This window comes from Sorex fumeus, unplaced genomic scaffold (genome assembly GCF_029834395.1).
Source record: "Sorex fumeus unplaced genomic scaffold, SorFum_2.1 ptg000028l, whole genome shotgun sequence".
NCBI lineage: Eukaryota > Metazoa > Chordata > Mammalia > Eulipotyphla > Soricidae > Sorex > Sorex fumeus.
In genome coordinates this window covers 10,253,342-10,279,270 of record NW_026606085.1, presented here as the reverse complement: position 1 = coordinate 10,279,270, position 25,929 = coordinate 10,253,342, and the positions used below count along the sequence as shown (strand labels likewise).

Sequence of the window (25,929 nt, the reverse complement as noted above, 5' to 3'; positions counted from 1 at the left end):
TTTGTCACTAATAAAAATTAAAAATGAAAACAAAAACAGACAAAAAAACAAAACAAAACTGAAAAAAACAATTCTTTTCCTTAATTTTAAAATTTAGAAAAATGGGAGTTCTTTCTCTTGTTAAAGATAACCAGAATAATATTTACTGAGAAGAATTCTATCATTTGAATTATCATTTTATTCTCCTATTAAGCCTACAAATTTGGTATTATTATCCCAAACTATAAACGAAGAGACCAAATTCAAAGGTAAAATGAGTTGCCTGTGGCTATGCAGCTAGTGTTAGAGAAAGAGGAAAGCCCCTCAGTGAAAGAGTAAAACACTAGCCTGGGTTAGTTTTATATGCTACACTATACGGACTTGCTACTATTACAGGCATTTTATTTTATTTTTTAAATTTTAATTAATTTATTTTTATAAAGTTTTTCAAGACGATTTATTACATTCAACATTCCAACCCCAATCTCACCACCATCGCACCTTCCCACCACCATTATTTCCAATTTTCCTAATCACCCCTCAAGCCTCCCCCTATAGCAGGTCCTGAATAATTTATTTTATATTTCTTGTTATAAATAATTCACTAAAAATGATCAAAACTGTTTCTCCTTTAGAAGAAAGTGGGTGAATATTGTTGTATCTCACCATAGAGCCATTAAACCCTATATGAGATTATTAACAAGCTGTTACATGTTAAACCTTGTGTGTTATATTTTTTAATCGAGATTGGTTTCCTTCTACTTTACATCTCATCCAATGTGGTGGGCTACTCCTAGTTATCACAGGTATTTTAAACAAGCCCAGTGATTATAAATTTGGCTATTTGGTTTCAACTATAGTTAGTTCTAGTGACAGTTCCCAGGAGAAGTGTTCTTCTGCTCTAAGATTTTGCTTTGCCAGTGCAGCACCAACATAGCACCTTTCCCTCATTGGTTTCTGCATATGTTGAGTCTGTGCAATCTTATTCTCTCACTGCAATGCACAACCTACAGTTCCTACTTTCACAGCTCAGCTTTTTGGCCCCTCTCCACTGTGGATCTTGGAAAAGTTATTTTCTACTTGACTGAACCATTTATCAAGGTAGAGACTTATCTGGACCCTTTCTCCTCAATATTAGGTATACTTCAGCAATGATCTACATGTTTCCAAAGATAAAAAAAATCTACTGACTGACTCAATCAATAACTCAGAGACCAGGTACTCAGGACTGCCAATCTCGACAGGTAAAATGTCAAATTAGTCTTTCCCCATACAATAATGTTTGCATGCTTTAACTTAGAAAAATGAAAAAAACAGACAGCTATTTGAAAGATTTTTACCCAAAGTCAGTCATTTGTTTTTCCTTTCTTGGCATTAACACACATCATCTGGTGTTCAATTTTTCCCCTACTCTTTCACCTTTCTCGCTCTAACTCATTAGTGAGCTAATTGCCTTTGTAATTCCAAATTAAGGAGTACTTAGTGAAACGGCGACATTACCTTTGCCAGGTGTTTGGGAGGACAAAATTCAATCAGCAGTAAAAATCGGCAGAAGTTTCTTCCTGTCCGCGCCAGCTCTGTCCAATCTGTATGGAGTTTGCGCTGTTCAGTGAAAATCATTCAGAAACCAGGCTGCATGGTGTATAATGTCACACAAAATTAAGAAAACAATTAAGAACTGAGCATTTTGTAACACAGGTAGAAATAAAACAAGACTTCGTGACAGAGACTTGAAAGTGAACTTACCATTTCCCGTTGTCTTCCCTCGAGAGGAGATCAGTCATTGGGTTAACATTCAGCACATTTTGCTTGGAACTTGAGTTCTTGATGCTCATATGTGGGTCCTTTAAACGGGGTCACATAACAGGCATCAGGGCCTCAAGGGACCCCAGAGATAAGAGTGAGGGGTAGAGCCATACATCCAAAACACAGATTCAACAAAACTGAAAACATGAGATCTAAGCTGCAGTCACTGGAACTTTATAATGTGCCTGTCAAGGTGACAGGTGGTGATGGGGTGGGGGCTGGGGTGGGAAGGAAATCTGGGAAATGGTGAGAGAAGTTAACACTGGTGGTGGGATTGGTGCTGAAATATTATATGCCTAAAACTCAACTATCAATAACTTTGCAAATCATCGTTCTTTAATAAAAAATAAATTAAATTAAATTTTAAAAAGGACCACATAGTGCATGCATGCACTGGAGGACTGAAAACAAAAGAAAACAAACTACTTCTCAGAACCCAAAAATATGCTACAATAATCTAGGCCACAGTCACAGAAGATACAACACATTCAGGAAAACAAAGGCTTGAGCTTTAGGAAGAATTTGTGTGTGGTTTAGGCTGTGCCTAAACAAAGTATTTGAAAAACATAAGTAAATGAGTAAGTCAGATGATATGTTTTCCCCCCAAAATTCCAAACAAATCAATAGGCAGAAAAAAAATTGATTTCCGATCTTAGCCTCTGTTATATTGGTGAGACTAAGGATGTCCTGCGCAGCAGAGACTGTTCTTTTGTTCTGGGTTGTTTTGTTTTCATGACTGTTGGCATAACTCATCTCTAAGTAGATAAGAAACAATGCATACCAAACGTTTGAAGAGGAAATTGAAATGAAGGTCAGACCCTGAATAAAATAACTTGGAGTTCTGTTCTTGACTCAAACCATTTGAGTCATTTGGAGAGATTAAAGTGAGAGAAGAGATCATGTAGGAATTGGTCTGTTCTTTATTGATGCCTGATGACCCATGTGGGATTGTCTAGAAGTGATCCTTTCAATCTTAGACTGTCTGGATAAACCCCCACAGAATGTCCAGAGAAAACTGTCATTAAAATTCGATGTTTAATGACTGGCAAAACATGAAGGTCAGAGGAAGTTCAGACTTGTCAATGAGGTCAGTGGGGATAATTTGGACCAAGGTGTAAAACAGAGAAGGGTGACAGATACTTGGTCAAGTGATCAGAAACTAGGTACCTGAGGGAATGAGAGAACAGGAGCAGAGCATCCTTAGAGAGAAACTGAAATGACAAAGAACTGTATTTGCAAACTGACGTAGACTGTCTTTTGCACTTTTTGTTTTAGTGAATGTCTCAATATATTTTAACCCAAGCCACATGTCTTCTCCTGCATAAAATTCTTACCTCTAGGCAGAGCTTGTCAAATAATTCCCATATCTTATAGAACCCCTTCATTCTTTGCATCAGTCTTCCTTCCTTCCTTCCTTCCTTCCTTCCTTCCTTCCTTCCTTCCTTCCTTCCTTCCTTCCTCCTTCTTTCCTTCCTTCCTCAAATATTTATTAATCTTTTTCAGAAATAATAATAGGTTCAGGGGAATATATGATGAACAAAATGGAAATACTCTGGCTCTGATGATGGAAGGCTGTAAGTAATTTAAAATGCTGGCTTTGAAGTCAGTCTGCCTTGACTCCACTCACTATTCCTCCTCTTATCAAGGTAACACTTTATGAGTCTTAAACCTCCTACTCCTTAATTTCAAGATGGAACTAAAAATATCCAACTCCTTTTGATTTAATTTTCCTTTAGTAAAAAGGATATTAATAAATATTAGCTGTTATTGTTATTATTTATAGAGCTTATGATCAAAGAGAAAACTGTGCTACCCACACATCTGTAACAGTGCTTGTTACAATAACTTGTGCAAAGATATGTTCCTTTTTATTGGGGGAATCAGTTGATTCTTGTTAGCTAGTTCTCAGCATACTGCCTACCACAACTCATATACTTTATAAATGTTTGGACAATATGTGTTAATAAATAGAGGGTGAGCAAGGTAGCCTTAAACAACATGCACAAAGTGATAAAATTAGGAAGAGCTGTGGGAATATGGAAGAGTCCAACATCGAATTCCATGACATTCTCAATACTATACCTTTCATACAATATTCATTGCCTCTACCTGCTGCAATTTGATTTTTACATCCGTCATCCCACTGAATTTGACCTTGCCAAGTCACCTGTAGCTTGCAATTGCTCAGCCCTATGTTCTGTGTTGGATATTATTTGCCGGCTGTCATTTGGCACTGTTGCTCCCTTTCTGCTTCCTGGAATTACCTTTTCTCTTTGTTTTTATGACTTGATTTCTTCGCCTTCCTCTGTGTTTAGCTGCTTCTGGTGGTTTCTTCCCAATCTCTTTTGTCGATTCATCCTTTCAACATTAGTTTCTGGACGTTTCATCATGAGGCTTTTCCCCCTTCTCATGATTAGCCCTGTCCAAAATTTCATTCTCTGTTGAGCTAAATTTGCTGATCACACATGATTCTAACTCTGAATTTTAAGTTTAATGTTTCTTACTTACGAGCTCCATAGCTATGAATTTTTTTGCTTATTGGTTATTTTTCTCTACTGAAATCTTTTAAAAATGTGGTACCTTAGCTCCTAATATACTTCTCCACTTATTTCTTGAGAATATGAAAATCATGCTCATTTTTCATTAGGAGGCCTACAAAACCAGGATGATTTGCACGTGCATGGGATCTTGTTAATAATTGAGTTATTCCGAGGGTGACTTTTGGTCTCAATAACGTGTCTGGGGTCCCCACCACTGATTCTCGGTGAAACACTAAGCTGACCTTCATTCCATTCTTCACAGCTAGCAAGACACCAAGTTCTGTAGATTCTGCCTCCTTCCTGTTTTTCAATTAGTCAAATTCAAATCAGTTTGCATTATGGATGATTTTGAGCAGTCCTTTCTACCTCATAGCTGCTGTCTTTTTTCAGACGCTTCTACTTGTGAAGATGATTGGTATGACCTCCCTGGATCCACAGGCAAGCAGGGTCTCAATAACATCTAAAAGCCCCCCTGAAGATTTTTGAAATAATCTTGAAGTCTGAAAGTGGTTCTAATCCTCTGCATTTCCTGCTTTGGACCTTTGACAAGATCAGTAACTTTCCCCATCAAAGTTTAAGCTCCTTCTTGTGGTAAGAGTGGATGTACAGTAGTCCTAACCCCCTACCTCACTCTGGTTTATGCTGGCCCTTACACAACAGTGAAGGAACTCACTACTGAAAACAACTTTCCAACCAAGAGCTGATCTCATAGGGACACTGGGAATAGGGTCAGTGGCAGAACAGACTCCTCATATTCCTGAGTCCCTGACTTCTAGTCCCAGAACCAACCAACCAACCAACCAACCAACCAACCAATCAACCAACCAACCCACCAACAAAACACAAACAAGAACAACAACAACAAAAACCCCAATAATTGCTCCTCACAATGTTCCATACATATAGAGGGATAGCAAATTTCATTTTTAGAAGATAGATATATAAGAAAAATAGGTTAAAATTGTGGAATATACAATATACAGAGTGAAATGTAATCAACTGACAATTTGTCACTCACAACCAGGTATGATATAAAGCCCAACTGATGAGTTTTTTTCTCAAAATGAAAGAGTACTTTTTTCAAAATGGCAAAGTGATCCCACCAATGTACCTAAGAAAATTCTAGCAATGGAATGAAATATTAGGGTGTAAAGGAGAGTTTGGTTTTCAGCTTGTGTGCTTGTTAAGTGAATAAAATAAATTTGATTTTCATGAGTTGATTGTCCAACAATGATAATGCATTTGTAGATTTTTTTCATTTGGAAATACACATACTTCAGTCATATTTTAGTCACTCTAAACAGCTCCAGTTAACTGTTCCTCAATAAAAAAAGAACAAAAAACAAAGATAAGAACAAAAAAACTAGTGTGGCACAAAGAATCCAAACACTGAACCACAAAAATTTACTTTTTTCTTTTGAAAAGTTCCACAGGTTATCAAACAACTATATGGAAAGCATGAGAGAAAAAACAAAACTGTTGTTCAGTATCTAAAATAAATCTTATTGGCGTATAAACTACTTAATATAGAAAAAGCCCAAGCTAAGAAAGGGATTGGTTATGTTACTTACATGACTTTATCCAGTACTGGTAATATTAGTGTTCTAAACTTTCCACAAAGACATAAGGTATTCCAATAATGCACCGAATTAATGTGTCTAGATTTTCTTCGTGAGAGAACATCTTTTATGTATTGATTATAAATATTTTATTATAAAAGGAATTATATTAACTATATTCTTCTAAAACATCATTTGTGAACCCTCAAAAGTCCCCATACTTAGATTCATGCTGCAATTGTGCTGTTCCTGAAACTCTTTTCAACTTTTAGACAAGGGACTCTGCCCTTTCATTCTGCACAAGGTCTCAGAGGCATGTGAGCTGATCCTGTAGGTACACCTGTGGTTTTTCACTATTTCCTCCACAAAACAGGAAAGCTTATGGGCTTCTTCTTAGGAGTTTTGTGCAAGAATGCCCAGGTTGCCCCTCACACTTGTGGCCTAGACAATGCAATAACCACACGTGACTGAGAACTTTAGCACCTTCTTCTTGACACTCAGAGTATCAAGCTCAGGACTTAATAAGGAGTAGGTGACAAATGACAAGGTAAGGGAATAAAAGAAGAGCAGAGCAGATTATCAAATTATCAAATAAAAGAAATGATAAAATTATCACATAAAAGAAGAAGAGCAGATTATCAAATTATCAAACACACTCATTAACCTCATTGGAAAAAAAAACCCCAAAACTTTCAGTTTTTTTAGTGAAAAGTGGTGGGTGGATTGAAAGAGACTGAAAAGTCAAATAAATAGTAAAGGGCAAGAATATTTCTTTGAAAAAAATTGATGGAACTGAATAGAAAATCTGAAGAAAGTAAGACAGAAAGAAAAGTTGAAGCCCAGGTTGAGTAAGTAATGCTGGGTGAGAGGGAAGAGGAGTAATTCAAAGCAGTTCAAGGTCCCTCAACATCCCGGGTGGCTTCTTTCTTCTCAAATTCAACTTTAATACACGCCAGATTTATTTTTCAAGTTGTAATTCAAGAAATGAAAATTGTCCACATTTGGAGGAGGGAGGGGCATATAAGCTGTGCATTTAGAAAGAACCAAGAGAGGATTGATTTCTTCTTGACTAGTCTAAGAATTTCTTGATCTATTGTTTGGCATTAAGAAGCAGAGTAACCAGAATGAAAACCTCACATAAAAGTGAAGTTCTAATTGCTCACCTCTGCTCTGGAACAGACTCATGTCTGCTGGTGCTCACTCTAATACTTAGCTAAGCATGTTTTTGTCTTTGACAATTTTCTATTCCTGTATTTTCTCTGGGGAAACATTTCTAACATTGATTTTTAAAAATAAAAAAAGCAAAGCACGAACACTTCTTTCTTTGGCTTCTTTTAGATCATGGTTGACCACTTCTTGCATTACTTGGGAATGCTTGGATTTCTACTAGTCCATTCCCTTCAATGGTGTTCTCCTGCGTGCCCTCCCCCCCCCCGCCACTGCCCCCCCCCCCCCCCCCCCCCGCCACTGCCCCCTGCAGCTGTGCTGGGAATCAAACCCAGGGTCTCCCGCAGCCCCGCCCCAGTCTTTCCTCTTAAAGGCTGGTCTTCTTCTCTGGGGGCAAAATAATATGGTCCCAGGCCTCGTTAAGGAGATCCCACCTGCACGGACTACCTTATTTTCTCTACTGTTGCTATATCACACTTGAATAAAGGTCTTAAATTGTGTACAGATGTCCAGAAGTGGCTTTAATTTTCTCTTAAATTCCAGCAAAATAATTTCTTTTAACATATTCATTACTTCTATTATGCTTCTTCAAATTATGCATGGTCCTGTTATAATGCTGGTTCACTGAATATTAAGTATGTGAGACCAAGTGATTTTATGCTTCAGATGATTATTTATGGGAAAACTCAATTTTTGGAGGATGATAATAACCGTGGAAGAGAGGTAAAATATAGCACTGGCATTCACAACTCAAATAAAGAAAGACTGGAAGCAAGCATCTGGGAGAAAGATAGATTTAACAGAATAAGTGGGAAGAGAAACAAGTGGAATAATTAGCAAGGAGCACCCTGAGGGCCACATACCTGAGCCTCCAGTTAGCGTGATTGTGGGGAGAGGTGAAGAAGTATAGGACGTGTGAGAGACATAAGAGAATTTCAACAATTTTCTCTAGTAGGGTAGGCGGTAAGCGGCGGTGGTGGTGGGAGGGGGAGTAGTCTCCACCAGTCTAATCCCCTTGCACTACGTCTCAGCTGAAATATGTTCTTTCCCACGGCCCACAACTTCTCTGCTGTTCACCACTGGGCAGACTGAACTACTGAAATTGTCCTAAAATGGTGTTTTTTTTTCAGGAGGACAGATGCTGGAGCTGGCACTAACCTGGCTAAGTGAGCCTTAGGGTTCTGCCATGCATCACCATCATGATGGGGAGAATGGCCTGTGTTATCCGAACACCCTGAGTGTAGAAACCAGCAATGCATGGAGAAGTGTGAGAAAGAAGATCCTAGAGTAAACTAGTCTTGGCTTTCTTCACAAGCCCACTTTCAAAGCAGCAACTTTTAAGCATCAAGGTACCCCTATGACCAGGAGCCATGAACTTAAAAAATAACAATTAAAAGGGAGAACCAGAACCTGCGAAATCTGTCCAAGGCAAAAGGGAGCAGAGGAAAACCATTTTTATCAAGTTTAGGAAAATAATGCAAATATATAATAAAAAATTGGTGACTTGATCAGACTCACTTCAAATGAAAACTTGAGTTGAACATTGCATGAATATTCAGAAAATAGCAAACTGTTCGAAATTGCGAATGAGTATAATTCCAAAATTCATGCATTTCATCATTTCCGAGGCATAAAGCCAAAAGCTAAAAAAGAACATGAAAAAAGTGAACCTGAATTATGTTCTAAACCCCATTGAGTTTAATTTTACTTACAAAGCAGAATGTTAGTCTGCTACTTAAATTTGCCCCTCACAGACCTGTGAAAATATCTAGTTTCTTGTTATCCGCCTCTAAATTGTGTTATTCATTTGGAAAGCTCCAATTTTAGGAGCATCATTCTAAATTACTAGGCAAGTGCTACACAATAAATACACATAATCTAAAACAGACCACAGCAAGGGAAGACAGCAATTTCCTATGAATTCGACTGCAGAATGGGGTTTATAGTGCCATGAACCTTTCGGATTTAAAAGGCATAAAGGGGAAAAAAATCTAGCTAACTGGATGAGCACTTTAAAAGATTGATGTCTTAGAATAGTATACATAAACACATATTCTTCATGAAAATTTGGAGTAAAGTTCAGAAAACCTTCTAAAAGGAAAAATAAGAAACTAGAGAAACCCAGATGCACACCTGCTTTGAAACAACACTTTCCTCTCTGATCAATGATGAACATCCTACTGAAAGTCAGTAAACCTTTTGTGTTGCATACAAGTAAAAGGATGGGATGATGACACTTTGGAAATGTTTTGTATTTACTGTGCATCAGAATTTTACATTGATGAAATCTTCAAAAATGTGATCAGGAAACAGTTCACATGGAGAAGACAAGTAACTAAATTACAAGGTCTTGTTATGCGCTGTGACATTTTTATTCACAGAGATCATGCAAGGGATAGTCTTAGCATGCAATACTCACACCACTCAGGATGTAATTGTGTAAGATCAGAAGAGAGAAGTTCTGGCAAGGGTTAGAACAATGTACTGGCTCTGGTCTTAAGTGATAGTTTTAAGGTATACTCACTTGGAGTAGGACATCTGCATGCGAATTATCTGTGCAGTATTGGGGGATAGGTAAATGTATATGAATAAAAAACAGAAAAGAAGAAAGGGAGAGAGGTAAAGAAGAAAGGAAGCAAGGAAGGTAAGATGGGCAGAAGAAAGGAAGGACAGAAGGAAGAATAAAGAAAGGGAACAATGAAGAAAAAGAAGGGGAAAAAGAAAATACAGAGAGGAAGAAAAGAAGAAAATGCATGCTAGGAGCTGTATTTCCCATAGCTGGGGAATAAGGTACTAAAATGAACTGGTTGCTATAGTAATTAACTTAATTCAAATAAGAAGTTGCTTCATAGGGTTACAGGATTGGGTGATCTAGTTCAAAGTTGGCAACCACTGAACTGTCTCCTCTGCACACAGATACTGTGTGTTGATATTTTCAGACTTAAAAAATCCTGCCACTTAGCAGTTGTAAATGTCATGATATTAAACATGCAATTTTTCTGATTTGGAAAGCAGAATTCAGAAGTCAGTAGAGGGAGAAATGCCTTGGGTTTCCACTGGCTTTGCATTTGAAAAACATATACACAAACACATTTTATCTCTGTATTCCAAGAGTATTTTCTGGTTCAACTGTTTAAAATTTCTGTTTGGCTTTAAATCGGTTACACACTTAGTGACCGCTGATTACTAAAGGTGTTTTGGACGTGAAGTTGGATCTGAGGTTTTGTCTGTTACTAAGGAGAATTTTTTCATATAATCTTTTCAAAGGCAAAAGGTTAAGCAAAAATGACATATACTGTAAAACTGAAAGTAAAATGCACAGTACTGACGTGCTCAAAGTCCATGCATTTAAAGTCCTTTGTATGATAATTTATGGTGATCATGTCTTCAGACTGCACTATTAGCATACTCACCCCTAACAAGAAGTTCTGCCTCATCTGACACACTGTCTGCTGTGGTCTGTACCCTGCAGCCATATCTCCCAGCATGCATCAGAAGGATGTTCCTGATCATTAAATCTGCAGAGGATGCTTGCTGAAAGAGGGATGAAGTGCCAGTTTAAAATGGTGCAAATCTGCCTAGTTCAAGGTGGTTTAAGGGGAACTTTGCATATTCACTCAAAGGACCCATTTTTGTCCTTACAATTTATATGACAACAATTCAGAAATCAAACATGCCCTATTTAAAAAAAAAACACATGGAAGTTGATTCCAACACTGTTCATAAAGGGTTTGAACATTTAATATTGTATATAGTGCCTTAGCAGCTAAATTATTTAAAAAATACTTAAATATGCACAAACAAATTCATATCTTTAAAAGTTATTTAAAATAATCAGTAAGCAAAAACGGTTGCTTTTTTATTCAGAGACAGACCTATTATTGTGGCAAGAAAATGGTACTACAAGAAATAGCAACTTTTAAGGATATTAATTATAAGTAGATGGTAGTCAAAAGATTATCCCATATGGCATCATTAAATTATTCTCTTCTTATTGTAGGGTGAGAAACTGAATGGGATAGTGCTTAGGTGAAAGTTACTGGTCCCAAAGCAATGTGTCTTTACCGAACAAAGATTTATTCTTTCCCAACCCCCACCACCAGGGAGAAGAGTTAGCCTGAATCTAAGTTAATGCAATTATAAAATACAGAAGAGGCTGAAAATACCCAATTCTTGTTGGGAGCAAGGGGATGACGACATAATCAAGGAGATCAGTAAATATCTGGGACAATACTGCTTACATCTCTCAGTTCACAGCATCACTGATGACCCTACATTTTAGAATGACTGGGACAAATTTGTCATTGCTTAATCTTATCTTGGAGTTACATTATTAAGGAAGATAGATTTTCTTTAACATGACTAGGTAAAGATCTGGTATTTACAACATTTTTTGAGAAGTTTTTTCATATAATGACATAACAAAACTCTGAAACTCTCCGGTTTTCATGTTGCAATAAAAAAAAAAACTATTGGAATGACAGCAGATGCATAGAATTTGAAATGACATCTGAGAAGAACTCAAAACTTCCCTCTAACAATAATTGAGTACCTGAAAGACTATTTTGTGTAAGCCACAGAAAAGCAATTCATATTTCAAGGTCATCTATTTTTAAAATGGATAGTAAATTCACTATGTGCGCGCACACACACACGCACACGCGCACACACACACACACACACACACGATGCTTTTGTCCTTAAAGAATGCTTATACTTGTGATTCTTTAAGAGCTAATTATTTGCTTTTATTTTGATATAGGTCAATGGGGTGGGTGAAAATCAAAAGGTAAGATAACTTCTAAAAGTTGTCTGGATGGGGCTGGAGCAATAGCACAGCGGGTAGGGCATTTGCCTTGCACACAGCCAACAAGGCCGACCTGGGTTCGATTCCCAGCATCCCATATGGTCCTCTGAGCACCGCCAGGAGTAATTCCTGAGTGCATGAGCCAGAAGTAACCCCTGAGGATTGCTGGGTGTGACCCAAAAAGCAAAAAAAAAAAAAAAGGTTGTCTGGATTTTTTTCTTTACGTCTCAAACTTTCGGTTTATCTCAATGAATGGATTACTTAATTTATGCTATGCTTTAGGGTTTAGACTATTTTGGGTATTTCATCTCCGAATTTTTTTCTTTTTTAACAGGGACTTCTATGGACACTAAAGTTTTATCTTGTGAAATAAATGCTAAGACCTGGTTTGATTTAGTATCTTATGAGGAAATGCTCCATGATAAAAATGCAATAAAATGTCATAAGGATAATTCCAAGGAATGTGGTATTTTCCAATGATTATCCCATACTGCCAATTTCTTTAGGATGAATTGCTACTCTTACATTTTACAAAATGTATTCTTTCTTTTGTGAAATTAAAAATATTTAATAGGCAAACTGTACAGCAAAAATCCATTTTCTCACTGGCACACAGGCTAAGTTTTCACTACTTTCAAATGTGGAAAGTAAGCTTTGCGAAAACTACAAATACTTGTAGCAACAATTCAGTTTCAAATCAATATAATTCAAAACATAAAAGGGAGCTTTATTCTGTTTCACTCTTTAGGAAGCATCCACCCCATTTTGGATTTATAAACTCTTATAAAGGGAGAGTCATGATAAAACTAACCGGAAATCAACATATTTACTATGGGTCTCAAGTGGAGCTTAGATCTTATGGCAAAGTAGGAGAGGCCTCAGAAAACCAGCAAGCATTTTATTATTTCCAGAAATAACACTTTTGAAAGACTGTCATTGTTTTGTTGTTATTTTATTCACATGTTTGCTTTTTAAATGTTACAAACAGGTGAGAATTAAACAACAGAACAAGTAATGGTTATGTATAAGTAACTCATCAGGTTGACATTAAAAAAAACTTGGTAAAATTACACTCCTACAATTGCATAACTGTCTTGTTTTTACATATTTTTCTTTCCAAGTAATTTATTTGTTTTTTTTTCCAAGACAAAAGTCCCCAAACCTTTGTCCTTCCTGTCAAGTAAACAGTAAAAAAAAAAAAAAAGCTTAATGGAATTAAGAAAAGACTTAATTAAAAAAAAATCACTAAAAGGTCCAAGGAATTCAGGAGGGCATGAGACAGATCATGTTGTCCTCGACTCCATTCATGCAATGAATAATATGCAATGCTCTAAATGGGCTGAGAGTCTTCACCATCTATGAGGAATTAAATGTTCCCCCCTCTGCCATGCACCTGTAAATGCAAGATTGGGAGAGGAGCGGAAATCACCTCTTTTGGGCTCACCCCCTCTCTTTCGGATTACACCTGCATTATGCTTTTACAATTCTAAACAGGGAAGATTAAAAGTAAAATGAATAGATTGTGGGTACTAAACCTAAATTACCCTTTCAGTAGATTTACGGATCTTTCAGGAGAAGTAATGAGAGGGATTCATGTGGGAGCCCGTTACACTTAATCTCCGCCACAGCACGCAGCTCCAGAGAGAGAAGCTCCACAATCTAGTGCACTTTTAATGAAATGGTTACTTACAGCAGATGCTTGCTTTCTTAAGCTTAAACCTCATTTTCACTTTCTCTCTCTTAGGAGTTACTCTCTCTTTTCTCTGACACTGGTTTGATTTCCCCTCTGCTGTTTCCTTCGGTTTTGTGAATAAATCGCATTAGGCATTGCTTCAGATGAACTTCTCCACAGCCATGCCCCATGCTCTGCTATGCCCCATGAGAGCTTGCTGGCTACCTACCGAACGGAGGGAACTACACGGTGCCCACAGCCTGCTGAGTTTATTAGAATATACTGATGACTGGAAATAAAACGGAAAATGTCATCCTACTACTCAAGCCTGGTTCTTAGTTGACTTTGACTCTGAAGAAGCGTTCTGTGCCTTGTGGTCCCCGCTCAAACACTCTGTGGAGGGCAGATTGTCTGCCTCTGCCTGACGTGTTAGGGTAATGTCCAGACTCCTGTTTCCACATGAGGCCTCCAGAACGCCCGAATTCTTGAGCCCAAGACTAACCAGAGTGTCCCCAACACTGACCTCCCAGGCCTCCACTAACCTCCTGGGCCTTTGCTAAAATTGGGTCGGCTGCTGCTCCTTCCTTCTCTTTCCTTTGCCTGGAAACGTTCAAATGCTTTCTCCTCCAAAGCTTCTCTGGACTCTCCTGAGGTTTCCTGAGCTCAGTCAGAGTTTATGAGCATCACGGGTACTCACTTTGTACAGCCATAGATAGCCCAGCAGAGCCCCTGGGGGCTGATCTCAGACGCTGATGAGCACTGGATGGTGAGCTCAGGAACACAGCAACCACGGGTTGTGCCCCTTCCCCCCCTTTCTCTCTCCCTTTGTCCCTCCCTTTCTCCTTCCCTTTCTCCCTCCCTCCTAGCCTCCCTCCCTCCCTGACTGCCTTCTACCCTTTCTTTTTTCCTTCCTGATCTTCCTGTTTTTCCCTCTCAAAGAAATCAGGAAGGGAAAGGAAAGGGGCCAGTATTAGAGATGAACACTTAAAAACTTTTAAATGATACCTGGGTACTACCACTTATAAAATTTTGAATTTGGAAAATTTACTCTCTTGGGACATCGATGTGATAATACAAATCAAACCCATGAAAGTGTGCATGTGACACAGTACATGTGTAGTACATAAACTGTTCTCAGACTTGAGTAGGATGGTTTGTCTGATGAATGCTACCATAACTGCAATGCAGCCAACGAAAAGGTTTTTTTTTTAATTGATGGGTTATCATCCTTTCTCAGAGCTATGGTAAGATTTCTGGTGAGTACAGCCTTATTTCAGATGTATTTTTCACCTCCCCCCTGCCCTCCCCCCCCACAACCAACCCCAGAAAACCAGCACACTCAGATTAAGGAGCAGACATATTTTATCACCTTCCCCCCTATGCATCTGGGAAAACAACAGCTGTATTGTCTTTCTCATGAGCACTGACAGAGATTACATGAAACATGAGCCTTCATGAACCATTGGGAAATGCTTCAAAAGGGGACAATATCCTTAATGCAACCCCCCCCCCCCCCCCCCCCCCGCGCCCGCAGCAGGATTTCACAGAGAATTCTGTGCACACAGTAAGCACTGGGAAAGGAATCGAGTAAAAAACAAAACAGCTTAAATTGAGTGTTTCTGTGGATGTGGCGTCACAGTGGGTGGCTCCGTCAGCACCTGCCACTAGGGACGTACAGACACTCACTGACGATTTATTTAACTCTCGCACGAGGTACCTGGAGGCCACTTCCAGTCCCCAACTAAGAAACATAAACAGCACTCCTGTCCTAGCAAAGCCGCATGATATCTCAATTCCAGGAGCTTTCATTTTCCTTTTCTTTTCAAAAAAATAAGGACCATGTCCAGCGGTGCTGGGGGGCCCTGAGACCACTCCCAGTGATGCTCAGGGGACCGAGTTCAGGACCTTGCATATTATAGGAATGTGCTTTAAACCTGATCTAAATCTCTCTAGCCCTAGCCAGGATGCAATTTCAAAACTTTTTGCTAATATAAAAAAAATCTGTGTATCAAGCTATGAGACATAGATTACCAGAAACTTAATGTTACTGGATTAAAATCTTGTATCGTTGACATATTTTCCTGGGAAAAAAATTTCCCTTCATAATTCTGGTTAATTTGTTTAAAGTATCCCATCACTTTATGGATATATAAAGCACATACTACATATAAATAGTATAGGAAATATTTTAAGTAGATGATCTTAACTTTCATGCTAAAATAATTACACACTATTTCAAATAGAAATCATTGCTACCAGCAAATAAAATACTAGACAAAATACTCGTAGATTTTACTTCATGAGGCAAAATCCTATTTGACAGAAATATTTATGTCAATGTCAACCAAGCGTGAAAGATTCAAATGAGTAAAAGTTGACTCTATTCCTTTCCTGGCAATGATTTAATTTTCATTATGCTTTTCAATAAAGTATCTTTAGGTCCTAAGAAAAATGCAGAAGCAATTTTCCTTGGTGACGCAGATGAAGGAGGAAACTATTTGCCAGCTGCCCAGGAAGCTCAGGTGACTGGGAATGTCACGGCTGCCCTACACACACAGTCACAAAATCACGACATCAGCTGATTAGTTTTCTGAAAATGAACATCAGGCGTCGTGGCTTCTCGAAGCAAGACCATGCCAGATCAATCACCCATCACGTGAGTGCAAGAAATTTAAAACACAGAAAATTTAAATAAGAGCCGTTTTCTAGATGACAAAACTGGATACAGTAAATGGTGATATGCCATTTCTCCAAATTAGGGCTCCTTCCTGCCAGGCCCCCACAGAACTGTTGAACTACTTTACACTCGGTAGCACCAGACTGAGGTGACAATCTGTGGCTGGATTCTTTTCTCTCCTCTGTACCATGACTCTCTCTCCCTTAGCCTTGGGGTTACTGGATGTACGGTTTCTTTAAGTTAAAAATAAATGATGAAGGCAAAAAGGCTCTGTTATAGACTAAAAATTCACAACTCCAATCTCCCATGGTCCTTGGAGGTAGAGTGTTTGGAAGGCAGTAAGATTTTGGCAGAAGGGCTTGTGCATTGGTCAAGACTCCAGGGAGTTTTCTTGGGCCTTCCCGCCTTGAGAGCACTGTGAGAAGAGGACCCTCCTGCCAGGACCCCGCTCCACTGGACACCAGATCGGCTGGGTCTGGGTCTGGGCCCTGCTTCCTGGTTTCAGGGACTGTGAGGAAGGAACAGCTGTTTCTCACAAGCTACCAGGCCTGTGCTGAGCTGTTGATACCACTTGGAAGGACAAGACATTCTTAGAGCAGGTGGTGTCACTGCTATGGTCATCTAAGGACTCTAGGCTAAAGGAGCTTTGGGACGACTCTCCCAACTTCTCAGCTCTATGCTCTCTGAAACGAACACTTAGCGCTCTCTGGTCTGTGGGCAAGCATGTCTTCCCTGATCCCTGACACGCCACATGGCTCCCTTTACTGTTCAGATGTCAGAGCATCCTGTGATTCATCCGCTCCGTACCAGTAGGCAGAGTTTGGTATTGCATCTCCAGACTAGAACAGACTGTCTTTAGAGCATGTCCATCTCGTCTATGTTCAAAGGAGAGTGAATTTCCTCTTGACTGCACCGAGGCTTGAGAGAGGAGAGGAAAACATTGTTGTTTTATCTGGTAGCAGAGTACCAAGACTGGACCAGGAGAAAGAGTCTTCTTCTGTCTCTGTGCTGAGGATGGCTTTAGCAGTTATCCTGCACACACCGAGTCCTAAGCTCAGGATTTCAGTCGTAGCTTTCGAGCCCAGGCTTTATATTTTTATCCCTGTCCCTCTCTCTTTCATCCATCTCATCTACCATTGCTAAATCAACCTGTCTTTTAACTGAAAACACAAACTCCATTATAACCTCGAAATAAAACTACCACCTCAAAACTATTGATTGGCTATTTTTACCTATTGCCTTTTCCCCCCCTCTTAGTGGCTGTGAAATTACAAATTTATTCGTGAGTGGGTTTCTGGCATATATTGTTCCAGCACCAATTCCTTCACCAGTGCCCACTTCCCTTCACCAATTCTCTACCCCTGCTTGCCTCCCACCCACCCGTCTGCCTCAACAATTGGACACTTTTTACAAATGCATGTGTTTGCATTGTGGTTTTATACAAACACTCTCCCACCCCACCAGCCCTAACTCCCATTTGACCTTCCCTCCCTGTCCTGTCCCCCAGGCCCCTTAACTGACTGGCAGTTCTCATATGCTTTGTTATCAGTGTTTTGGGGCATTTATTAATCTGTATATTAGAGAGGGATCGGCTAGTGGCTTTCTCTCTCCCTCTGAGTCACTTTACCCAGCAGGCTACTTTCCATGGAGCAGCAACCTGCATGATGTCATCTCTTCTTCTGGCCTAGTCCTATGCCCCAGCTTTTCTTAATTTTGCAGTTGGTGACTCTACTCCAAATCAATCTATTGGCACAGTGGGAAGTGTGTTCTTGGTCCCTTTCCTTGAGTGCTCCATGAGTGCCAGCTTCTCTCTCACGTGAAGGCTTTTTGAAGGCCAATGTCTTTGAGAAATAAGTCAGTTGACCACCAGTGCAAAACAGTAATGTAAAGCCTCTGGTGCGAAAATCAGGAAGACTTTGAAGACGAGACAGCCCAGCACTGCGCTGAATGTAGACTCTTGTTGGGGATGCTGCATGCTGGGTATCTTGGATGCCGGAGTTTCACCCCAGCACCACTGAGAAGACACCAACCAGTGCACCAGGAGTCCTGCACTGCCAGGTGTGCTGCCCCCGCCTCAAGAGAATAAAACGTGACTCTTATCAGGGGGACTCTGGGTGCCACACAGGTGTCATACCTGTGAGCTGTTCCCTGAGATGCAGGCCACGTCAGAGCTGCCACCTCCGAGAATGTGCACATGTGTGCGCATCTCCCAGGAAACTGCACTTGCCCTCTCTGCCCAGCTCAATGTTTGGACTTTTTAATTTTTTATACACATGGAGTTTTTTCCTTAGTTATGTTGGCATGAAAATAAAATAGAATAAATTACACCTTCTTTAGGATTGTGTTAAAAAGACAGCAATAAACCATATGTTTTATACTAAATATAAACATATAATATATATATATATGTTGTGTGGGCTTATCTAGGCATCAGTACATTCGGTAGACTATGTTAGTAAAATATTAGTTTTTTTTTTTAGTTTACTATGTCTTCTGTCCAAAGAGTTTACTTTTCTTGCATTTTCTCTGCAAGCACAAAACTCAGTGGCACGCCTCTGTCAGCAGCAAACTGTTCACTTCAAACTCAGTGGCACACCTCTGTCAGCTACAATCTGTTCACTTCAAACTTGTTTTGTTGAATAAGGAGGTACAGCTCCGGTTTCCAATAACAGAGATGGGACTCCCTCGAAACCAGGCACTTTCAACTTTTTTGATGCCTGTAGAGCAGCACACACACACACACACACACACACACACACACACACACACAAACACACACACACACACACACACACACACGTTCCCAGACTGGCAGTGATTGAAAAACACTGCTCACAACCTCACAGTCCTCAGACTAGAGAAACACAGAGAAATTTTGAGCCTCACTTAGAAATTCACTATTCTGTAAGTGCAATAGCAGATCCTCTTTTAAAACATATGATTTTAGGTAATACTGATAGTTCAACTTTCATTACTGATATGGCAAAACCTCTGAAGTGTTTTTATGTTGAGCCAACATTTTTATCGGATATTTTTAAGAGTAACATTTTATAAACTAAATAATGCCTGGATCATAGGTTAGCTCAATGAGGCAACTCTGGTAGATAAGGAGATGTTAGCGATCATGACAGACAATAAACGTTTCCCTCACAGTGAGTCACACCACTGTCTAATAAAGAAATAATATGGCTGTCACTAGGGCAATTCACCTGAAATTACCTTATCCTGTTACGTAAAGGTAATTTTCCTAGTTGGGAAAATTTTTATTCATCTGTCCACTAGCTTGTGTTGGTAAGAAGCTCATAATGGCATGACCACACTTCAGAGTAGTAAACTTTTCTAGTGGCTACACATCTTATCTATGATTGTTCATAGCACGTGCCCCGTTATGGACTCGTTCGTTCATTATTTACCTACATTGGTGAAAGTGACTATTTTGACTAAGCAGGAAATAGCAAAGACTTGACACCAGTGAATTTGTACCCTTCTCCTTTACTCAGAGAAAATACGATTGAGCTTCAACCCAAGCTATGGATTGATTATTTTCGACACAGCACTTCAGTTGACCTGAAGTGGCACTGGAGATAAAACTGGTGTCCCAGGTTCAATCTGCATTCGCTGCAGGTGAAAGCATCGTGACAGAGAAAGCTGCAGTGCACTTTCAGAGACAGACATGGAGGTATAATGCAATGTGAGGTGCTAACACAGGCAATTGTGCACACACACACAAAAATCATTGCGGAAAATTGATTCTAGTGTGGGAAGAGAAACAACAAATTATCTGGCTCCATCAACTCCTACAGCTGAGGACGGGCAAGTGTAGATGATCTGTCCCTGGGTAAGTGTAGTGAAAGGCTGAGGCTGAACAACACAGTAGGACCCCCCCGGCGCCCCCCGCCGCCGCCTGCTCCATTCCACTCTCCTGTGGTGAAGCCAAAGGCTGCTCTGCTGAACACAGAGGTAATTCCATTCATGAGCACTAGTTAGAGCAGAATTTAGAACGCGTAAAAAATACAATGGTTTCACTATATCACAGCAATCATGCCGCTGATGAAAATGAGTTACCTAAGCCAAGCAGAGAGTTCTCAGAATGACTCTTTGAGTAACACAGACGCCCCATTAAAAGGTAGGCACAGTGCTCTTGCTACTGGTTGCCTTTGCCTGCGACTACCCACCACAAGAGGGCTCACTGTGTCACCTGAGACATCTTTTAGCTGTTTAGTGTATAGGGACAGAACCTTAGTGAACCTAAATTTGACGACCTAATGTAAGTGTATGATTTAAATGGACAAATACTGTACTGACAGCAATGTGTCTTTTTAGTTTTCTCTTATTCTATTTCTGACTTATCAACCAGGAGGGAACACTATTTCATGACACCATCCTCTACAGATTTCCAGGGCAAACTGTTCTGCCATTGACTTTTGTTGCAGACTCCTCACCCCAAATCTAGAACCATCCTGCCCATGGGTGCAGAGAGACCATTTGCTCCTGTAACCAGTGGGGCCCAGTCAGGCAGAGTAGAGGAGCTCAACATATTTGTCCGTTAGGACCCATATTGATCTGGCATTGTCATAAATTCCCAAAGAACATTGCGACCACTCTGTGTTCCATTGATTTTTGTACAGAACTGTAAGAATGAGCCTGGGCTGAGGCCAGTTTGTGCACCTCTGCTTCCCTAGAGTCTCTCAGAAATAATCAGTTTCTCTCTCACCCTGAATCTCTGCATGTGGGGGATGGAGATAGACGAGAGAGACCTGCTGTGCTCCAAGGATTCATCATTGGTTAGGGAGCTGTGCTTGCTCCTTCTGAGCCATTGATACTGTGCCCACATTTTGATATCCAATGTTTCTCCAGTGTATGTTACCTTCCAATATTTGTACTGGAGCTTTAATGTTCTGTCTAAATTTATTTAGAATCTTTAGATTCTCTTCTGTCCTCACTATTTATTGGTTCCTACTAGTTATTCCTTCTGATCCCTGAAAGATGACTAAATACTACATTATGTGGTATTTAAAATTTGTCCAAAGTGGCTATGGTGAGATGGATGCTGTTTTATTATGGCCCAACAAGGCAGTAGCCATAGACTCTCACAATCTATTTTATACCACATTGGTAGCTTGGCTTTCTAGTGAAGCCAGTGGAATTTAGTACTGCTTCAATAACCAATTAGGTCCAGCATTTAGGTGCTTGTTCATTGTGATAGATTAAAGATGCCCACACATATTTTGCTGAATTTTCTATGAAAAGTGAAGTCTAATTTCCTACTCCTTGAGTCTGGTCTTTTAAATCACTTTCTTTTAAAAGACCAGTCTGGTTTAGCAAAATTTTAAACATGTTAAATTTAGAATATGGAAGAAATGATGTACTGCTATTTCTTAGGTTAGGTTAAAAGACAACTTGCAACTTCTTTCTAGGCCCTTAAAAACATTTGTTTTGGGGGAAGCCAGGTGTCATTTAAAAAGATTAATTAACCTGAGACTGTTGCTCTCTGAGAACGCACATGCTAGCCCTATAGAGAGAATACATGGAGAAAGAAGTCAGCTCAGAGACCCCAACTGTTGGAACTATTCCAGCAGTCTTAAGCTGTGTGAGTGAGGTCAGTTGGCTCTTCCAGATGTGCAATGAGGAACTTTATTTTTGCATCTAACAGACATGCTAATAGTTGGTCTCACAGACATGAGCATATCCTGGGCCAGTTGAGTTATGTCCAGCCACTTGGTCACCCCTGATCATGGCATCTGTTACAGAAAAGACTCAAGTCATCCTTACTGCTACCTATCATTTGTAGAACCAGGAAAGTGACCAAATCCAAGATGCCACCAAATAAAGTCGATCACCATTGGAAAGGGCTTGAGAGAGTATCTTGGAGACTCTGTTTATACTACAAGTGTGAAAAGGATTTTCTCTCATCAATCAGACAGACCTCAGACCTCTGTCAACCAGATTCCCTCCCAACATAGGGAAGAGTCCAAAGGAAGGACCAAGGGAGACTGAGAAAGAGAGGCAACTTCTCAGAGGTTGCAGAAAAGAGTAGCTGAGTTATGGACTGGCAGAAAAACTCTAGCTTGTGGGAACATGCAAGATCCAAGGCTCCCTGATGCACATATGGATCTGATCACAGAGCTTTACGGGGAGAACAAGTGTTCCCACCGCAGACGACCAACCAGCTCCTCTCAGCTCTCAGTTGTCTACAAAGCGCTTCAGAGAAGTGCCAGGAGTTAAAAAAAGAACCTTCATTTTCAGGAAGAGTGCTGAGAGGAAAAAAAAAAACCTGACCCAGAACTTTCTGGGAAAAGAAGTGTTTCTCATTCTCTTAGAGCTACAGAAGGTCTAAAGAATAAAGGAAGCAAGTTCCTTTGCACGCTCTGGGTCAATACTACCTCAAGGCACTTCAGACTGCATCCGGGCCCTGTGTGCACCTGTGTACTCAGAGCTCACTTCTATAAATAAGGGGGGCATCTGGTGACAGCTATGAGTGTACAGTTGTGTGTGGCACCTGGGTGCTCCTTCATGCACACTGGGCACACGGGCATGAGGAGACCTTCCAGCCCTGCAGGAGGCCCTGGGTCTGCCCTCTGGGGGAGGACCCCCCACACGGAGGCTGAGCAGGGCATGGCTGGGCCCTCGGATTCTGGCCGAGCAGCCTGGGAATGGACACCGGACCCCCTCAGGAAAAGAATAGGATCTGCTTTGAAATACATTAAGTGACATTTTAAAACCAGTTTTGTTTTGGTTTGGGGGCCACACCTGGTGGTGCTCAGGAGTTACTCCTGACTCTGTGACTGGGGATCCCCCTGGTGGGATGACGGTACCTGTCATACCTGCTGTACTATTCCTTTTTTAAAAAAGACACTCTTAAAGAGACAATGAGGTCATCTTTTAAAAAGAAATGAGCAATAATGCAGAGAAATTTTGATACCTAATTTGTTTTTTCAAGAAAACAGTGATTCAAATGGAATAATTAATTCCATAGAAGAACTTTATTGGGGTGAATTTCCAGTCAAGTATATCTGACCATTTCAAGTATTTCCTCCAGATACCAGTTTTTCAGGTATTCATATTTAATTTGCTATGTTAGCAGATATCTCAGTAAGGAGTCTTCAACAAGTTTTCATGGTTAAATACTATATTCCTTTATCAAGCACAATTTATTTAATAGTTATTATGTTTAGAAATTAAAAAAATTGGGTTACAGAATCTATTTTTGGTTTGGGGGTCAGACTCAGTAGTGTTCAAGGACTCTTCCTCATTCTGTGCTCAGGGATCACTCCTTGGCAGTACTTGGGGAACCACATATGGGGCCAGGATCAAACCAGGGCTGGCCCTACTCAACGCCAGTGCCATTTAGACACTGTCTTTCACGATCGTGACCAGACTCATCAATACCAACAATATTTGGAACTTAGGGAATTCTAAAACATCAATGCCAATGAAGACAAATGATTTAAACTGCTGTTTAGACTGTGGCCTCTGACAGCAATATTCCAATGAAGACTCAAATGGAAGATGACGAGTTCAGTCAAAAGAAAGGTCAAACTGAATAAACGTGTCAATCAAAAGCCAACAATGAAAAGTTCAGGTTAGGAAGTCTCAGTCAAATTCAATTGACATTTTGAAAGTGAGTAAAGATACTTTGCCACAGAAAACCCATCTTTAATAACAAGTCTTATCTAGGTTCTGCAATTTTACTAAAGAGAATTCAATTATCCAATGTATAAACCAGACTTTACTCAGATTGAGATTGAAATAATCAGTGAGGCCATATTCCCTATTCTCTCTGCTCCTCCAATAATCACTACTCGCAATACTTAAGCAGTGTATATAATACTCTTCAAAGTTCTGCACCTTTGAATGAACTGCAATATCCGTGATTAAATATGCACATATATTTGATCCTAATCTTCAGACTGATGGAGAATAGAACTTTAGAATGAGAAAGAGACACCTTGCTTAGCTACTTTAACTTCTTCGCTTACAAAATGACTCTCAGAGATGCGAGCCCACATTCAAGCCCATCAGCTAATCTGGTGGAGCTGAACTCACACCTTAAGTTCCTGGCACACTCCCTACCCTTGCACCATTTGTTCATCCCTGACCATACATGGGATCACCTGAAGGCTTGCTTTTCTATTACACCATTTCTGGGGAAAAAATCTGGCATCACTTATTTAAATACAAATGGTTTTGTTCTTTGTCTTTTCAATCCATTCCTGGGATTTTATCCCAAGGAAAGATAATTAATGTACACAGATTCAGATGTTTAAGAATGCTTTTCATAAATCTGCTCATAAACCTTTCAAAACAGGAAACAGAGTTAATATTTACTAAAAAGGAAGTGGTTAAAACACAAACTATGTGCAATGTTCCCACTGCAAGTAGTGACTTAGAGTGATACCAGATGACATGGAAGATTCTCCAGGATTATTAAACGTGGAATGAAATGCACAAATAGTATTTTGTGGAGCACGGCAACAGGCGACAACAGGCGCCAAAGCAGATAAGATCTGTCCCTGCATAGCAGATAAGACTTGTCCCTGCATGGTGACCCAGTAGGGAGTGTCTGGGTGCATTTTACAAGCACCAGGCATGTGGCTTTGAGTCTCACCTTCCCCTCAAGACTCATTCCTAGCTGCAGCATCAAGACCTAATTGGCATTGGGCCAGGGCAAAGCAGAGTTGGAAAGGTGATGGTTAGTAATGCTAAACTTTATGTGATTGGACCATCCTCTTACACCGAGGCTCTCTCTAAAATGTGTGTATTTGGCAATAAAGTGAGCAGCTGTCAGCTGTCTCCCAGAGTGGACTCTCTATGATCCTGTTATCCTTCGCCCCACGTCTACCCAGAACCAGTGTGCAACATGTCTGGGCACATTGGGGAAAAACTGTTCCCAACAGTATATAAAAGATATTACTTTAAAAAACAGGGGCCACAATATTATGACTGTCTAAGGTTACAGTAGGGCAAAGGAAAACAATCAGTGGGGCCCAGCACAGACAGAACATGTTTTTGTTTGTTTGTTTGTTTGTTTGCTTTTGGGGGGGATCACACCCAGCGATGCTCAGGAGTTCCTCCTGGCTCACTGCCTGCAAGGGTGAAGGGTACTAGAGAGGAGAGAGGGGGCTTTATTCTTATGATGCAGGACCACACACTGCAGGTAGTTTCTGCAAAAACCATTTTATTAAAGTTGATAAATGTCTTAAACCTTTTCCCATTAGTAATATTTGGGGATTGGTTGTTTAGCTGATGAGAAAGAAATGAGAAACTGACAGTATAGAAGGGGTTACAATTCAAGTTGCTCAAAAGAAAGTAAACAAGATTTTATTTAAGAATTACTTTAAACAGCAAACAATCTGGTAGGCATTCTGCATGGTGGTGGCAATGGCAAGCAAAGCAGGGATGAGTCCTCAAAGACAGATTTAGTCAAGGAATTAGATGTGGAAGGAAGGAGAGACTCTGATTGCACCTCAGTCCTCTTAACTGCATTGCATTCCTAGAGTTATCTCCAGAATAGCAAGCAGCTTCCTGAAAACAAAAACAAAAACAAAAACAAAAAAGCCCAAAAACAACAACAACAAAAAACTCTTCATCTTTCTCAGAGGATTATCTCTGGGACCTTAGATATGAAGCCTAACGTTGCTATGGCTAATTTCACTTTTACATATCTCATGGAAAATTTCAAACCACTGAAAATTTATGCAAAACACATACGTAGGCTAAGC

General features: G+C 39.9%; 1 protein-coding gene across 4 annotated transcripts in view; it reads right to left on the bottom strand.

Annotated features, from left to right (window-relative positions):
• Positions 1-25,929, bottom strand: part of CNTN5 (contactin 5) — an 863,350-nt gene that overhangs the window by 82,893 nt on the left and 754,528 nt on the right. For all 4 annotated transcript variants that reach the window (XM_056114781.1, XM_056114779.1, XM_056114782.1 and 1 more), the window contains one exon: positions 10,465-10,585. In XM_056114781.1, the coding sequence (XP_055970756.1) occupies positions 10,465-10,585 (121 nt within the window). The remainder of the gene's footprint in view (positions 1-10,464; positions 10,586-25,929) is intronic.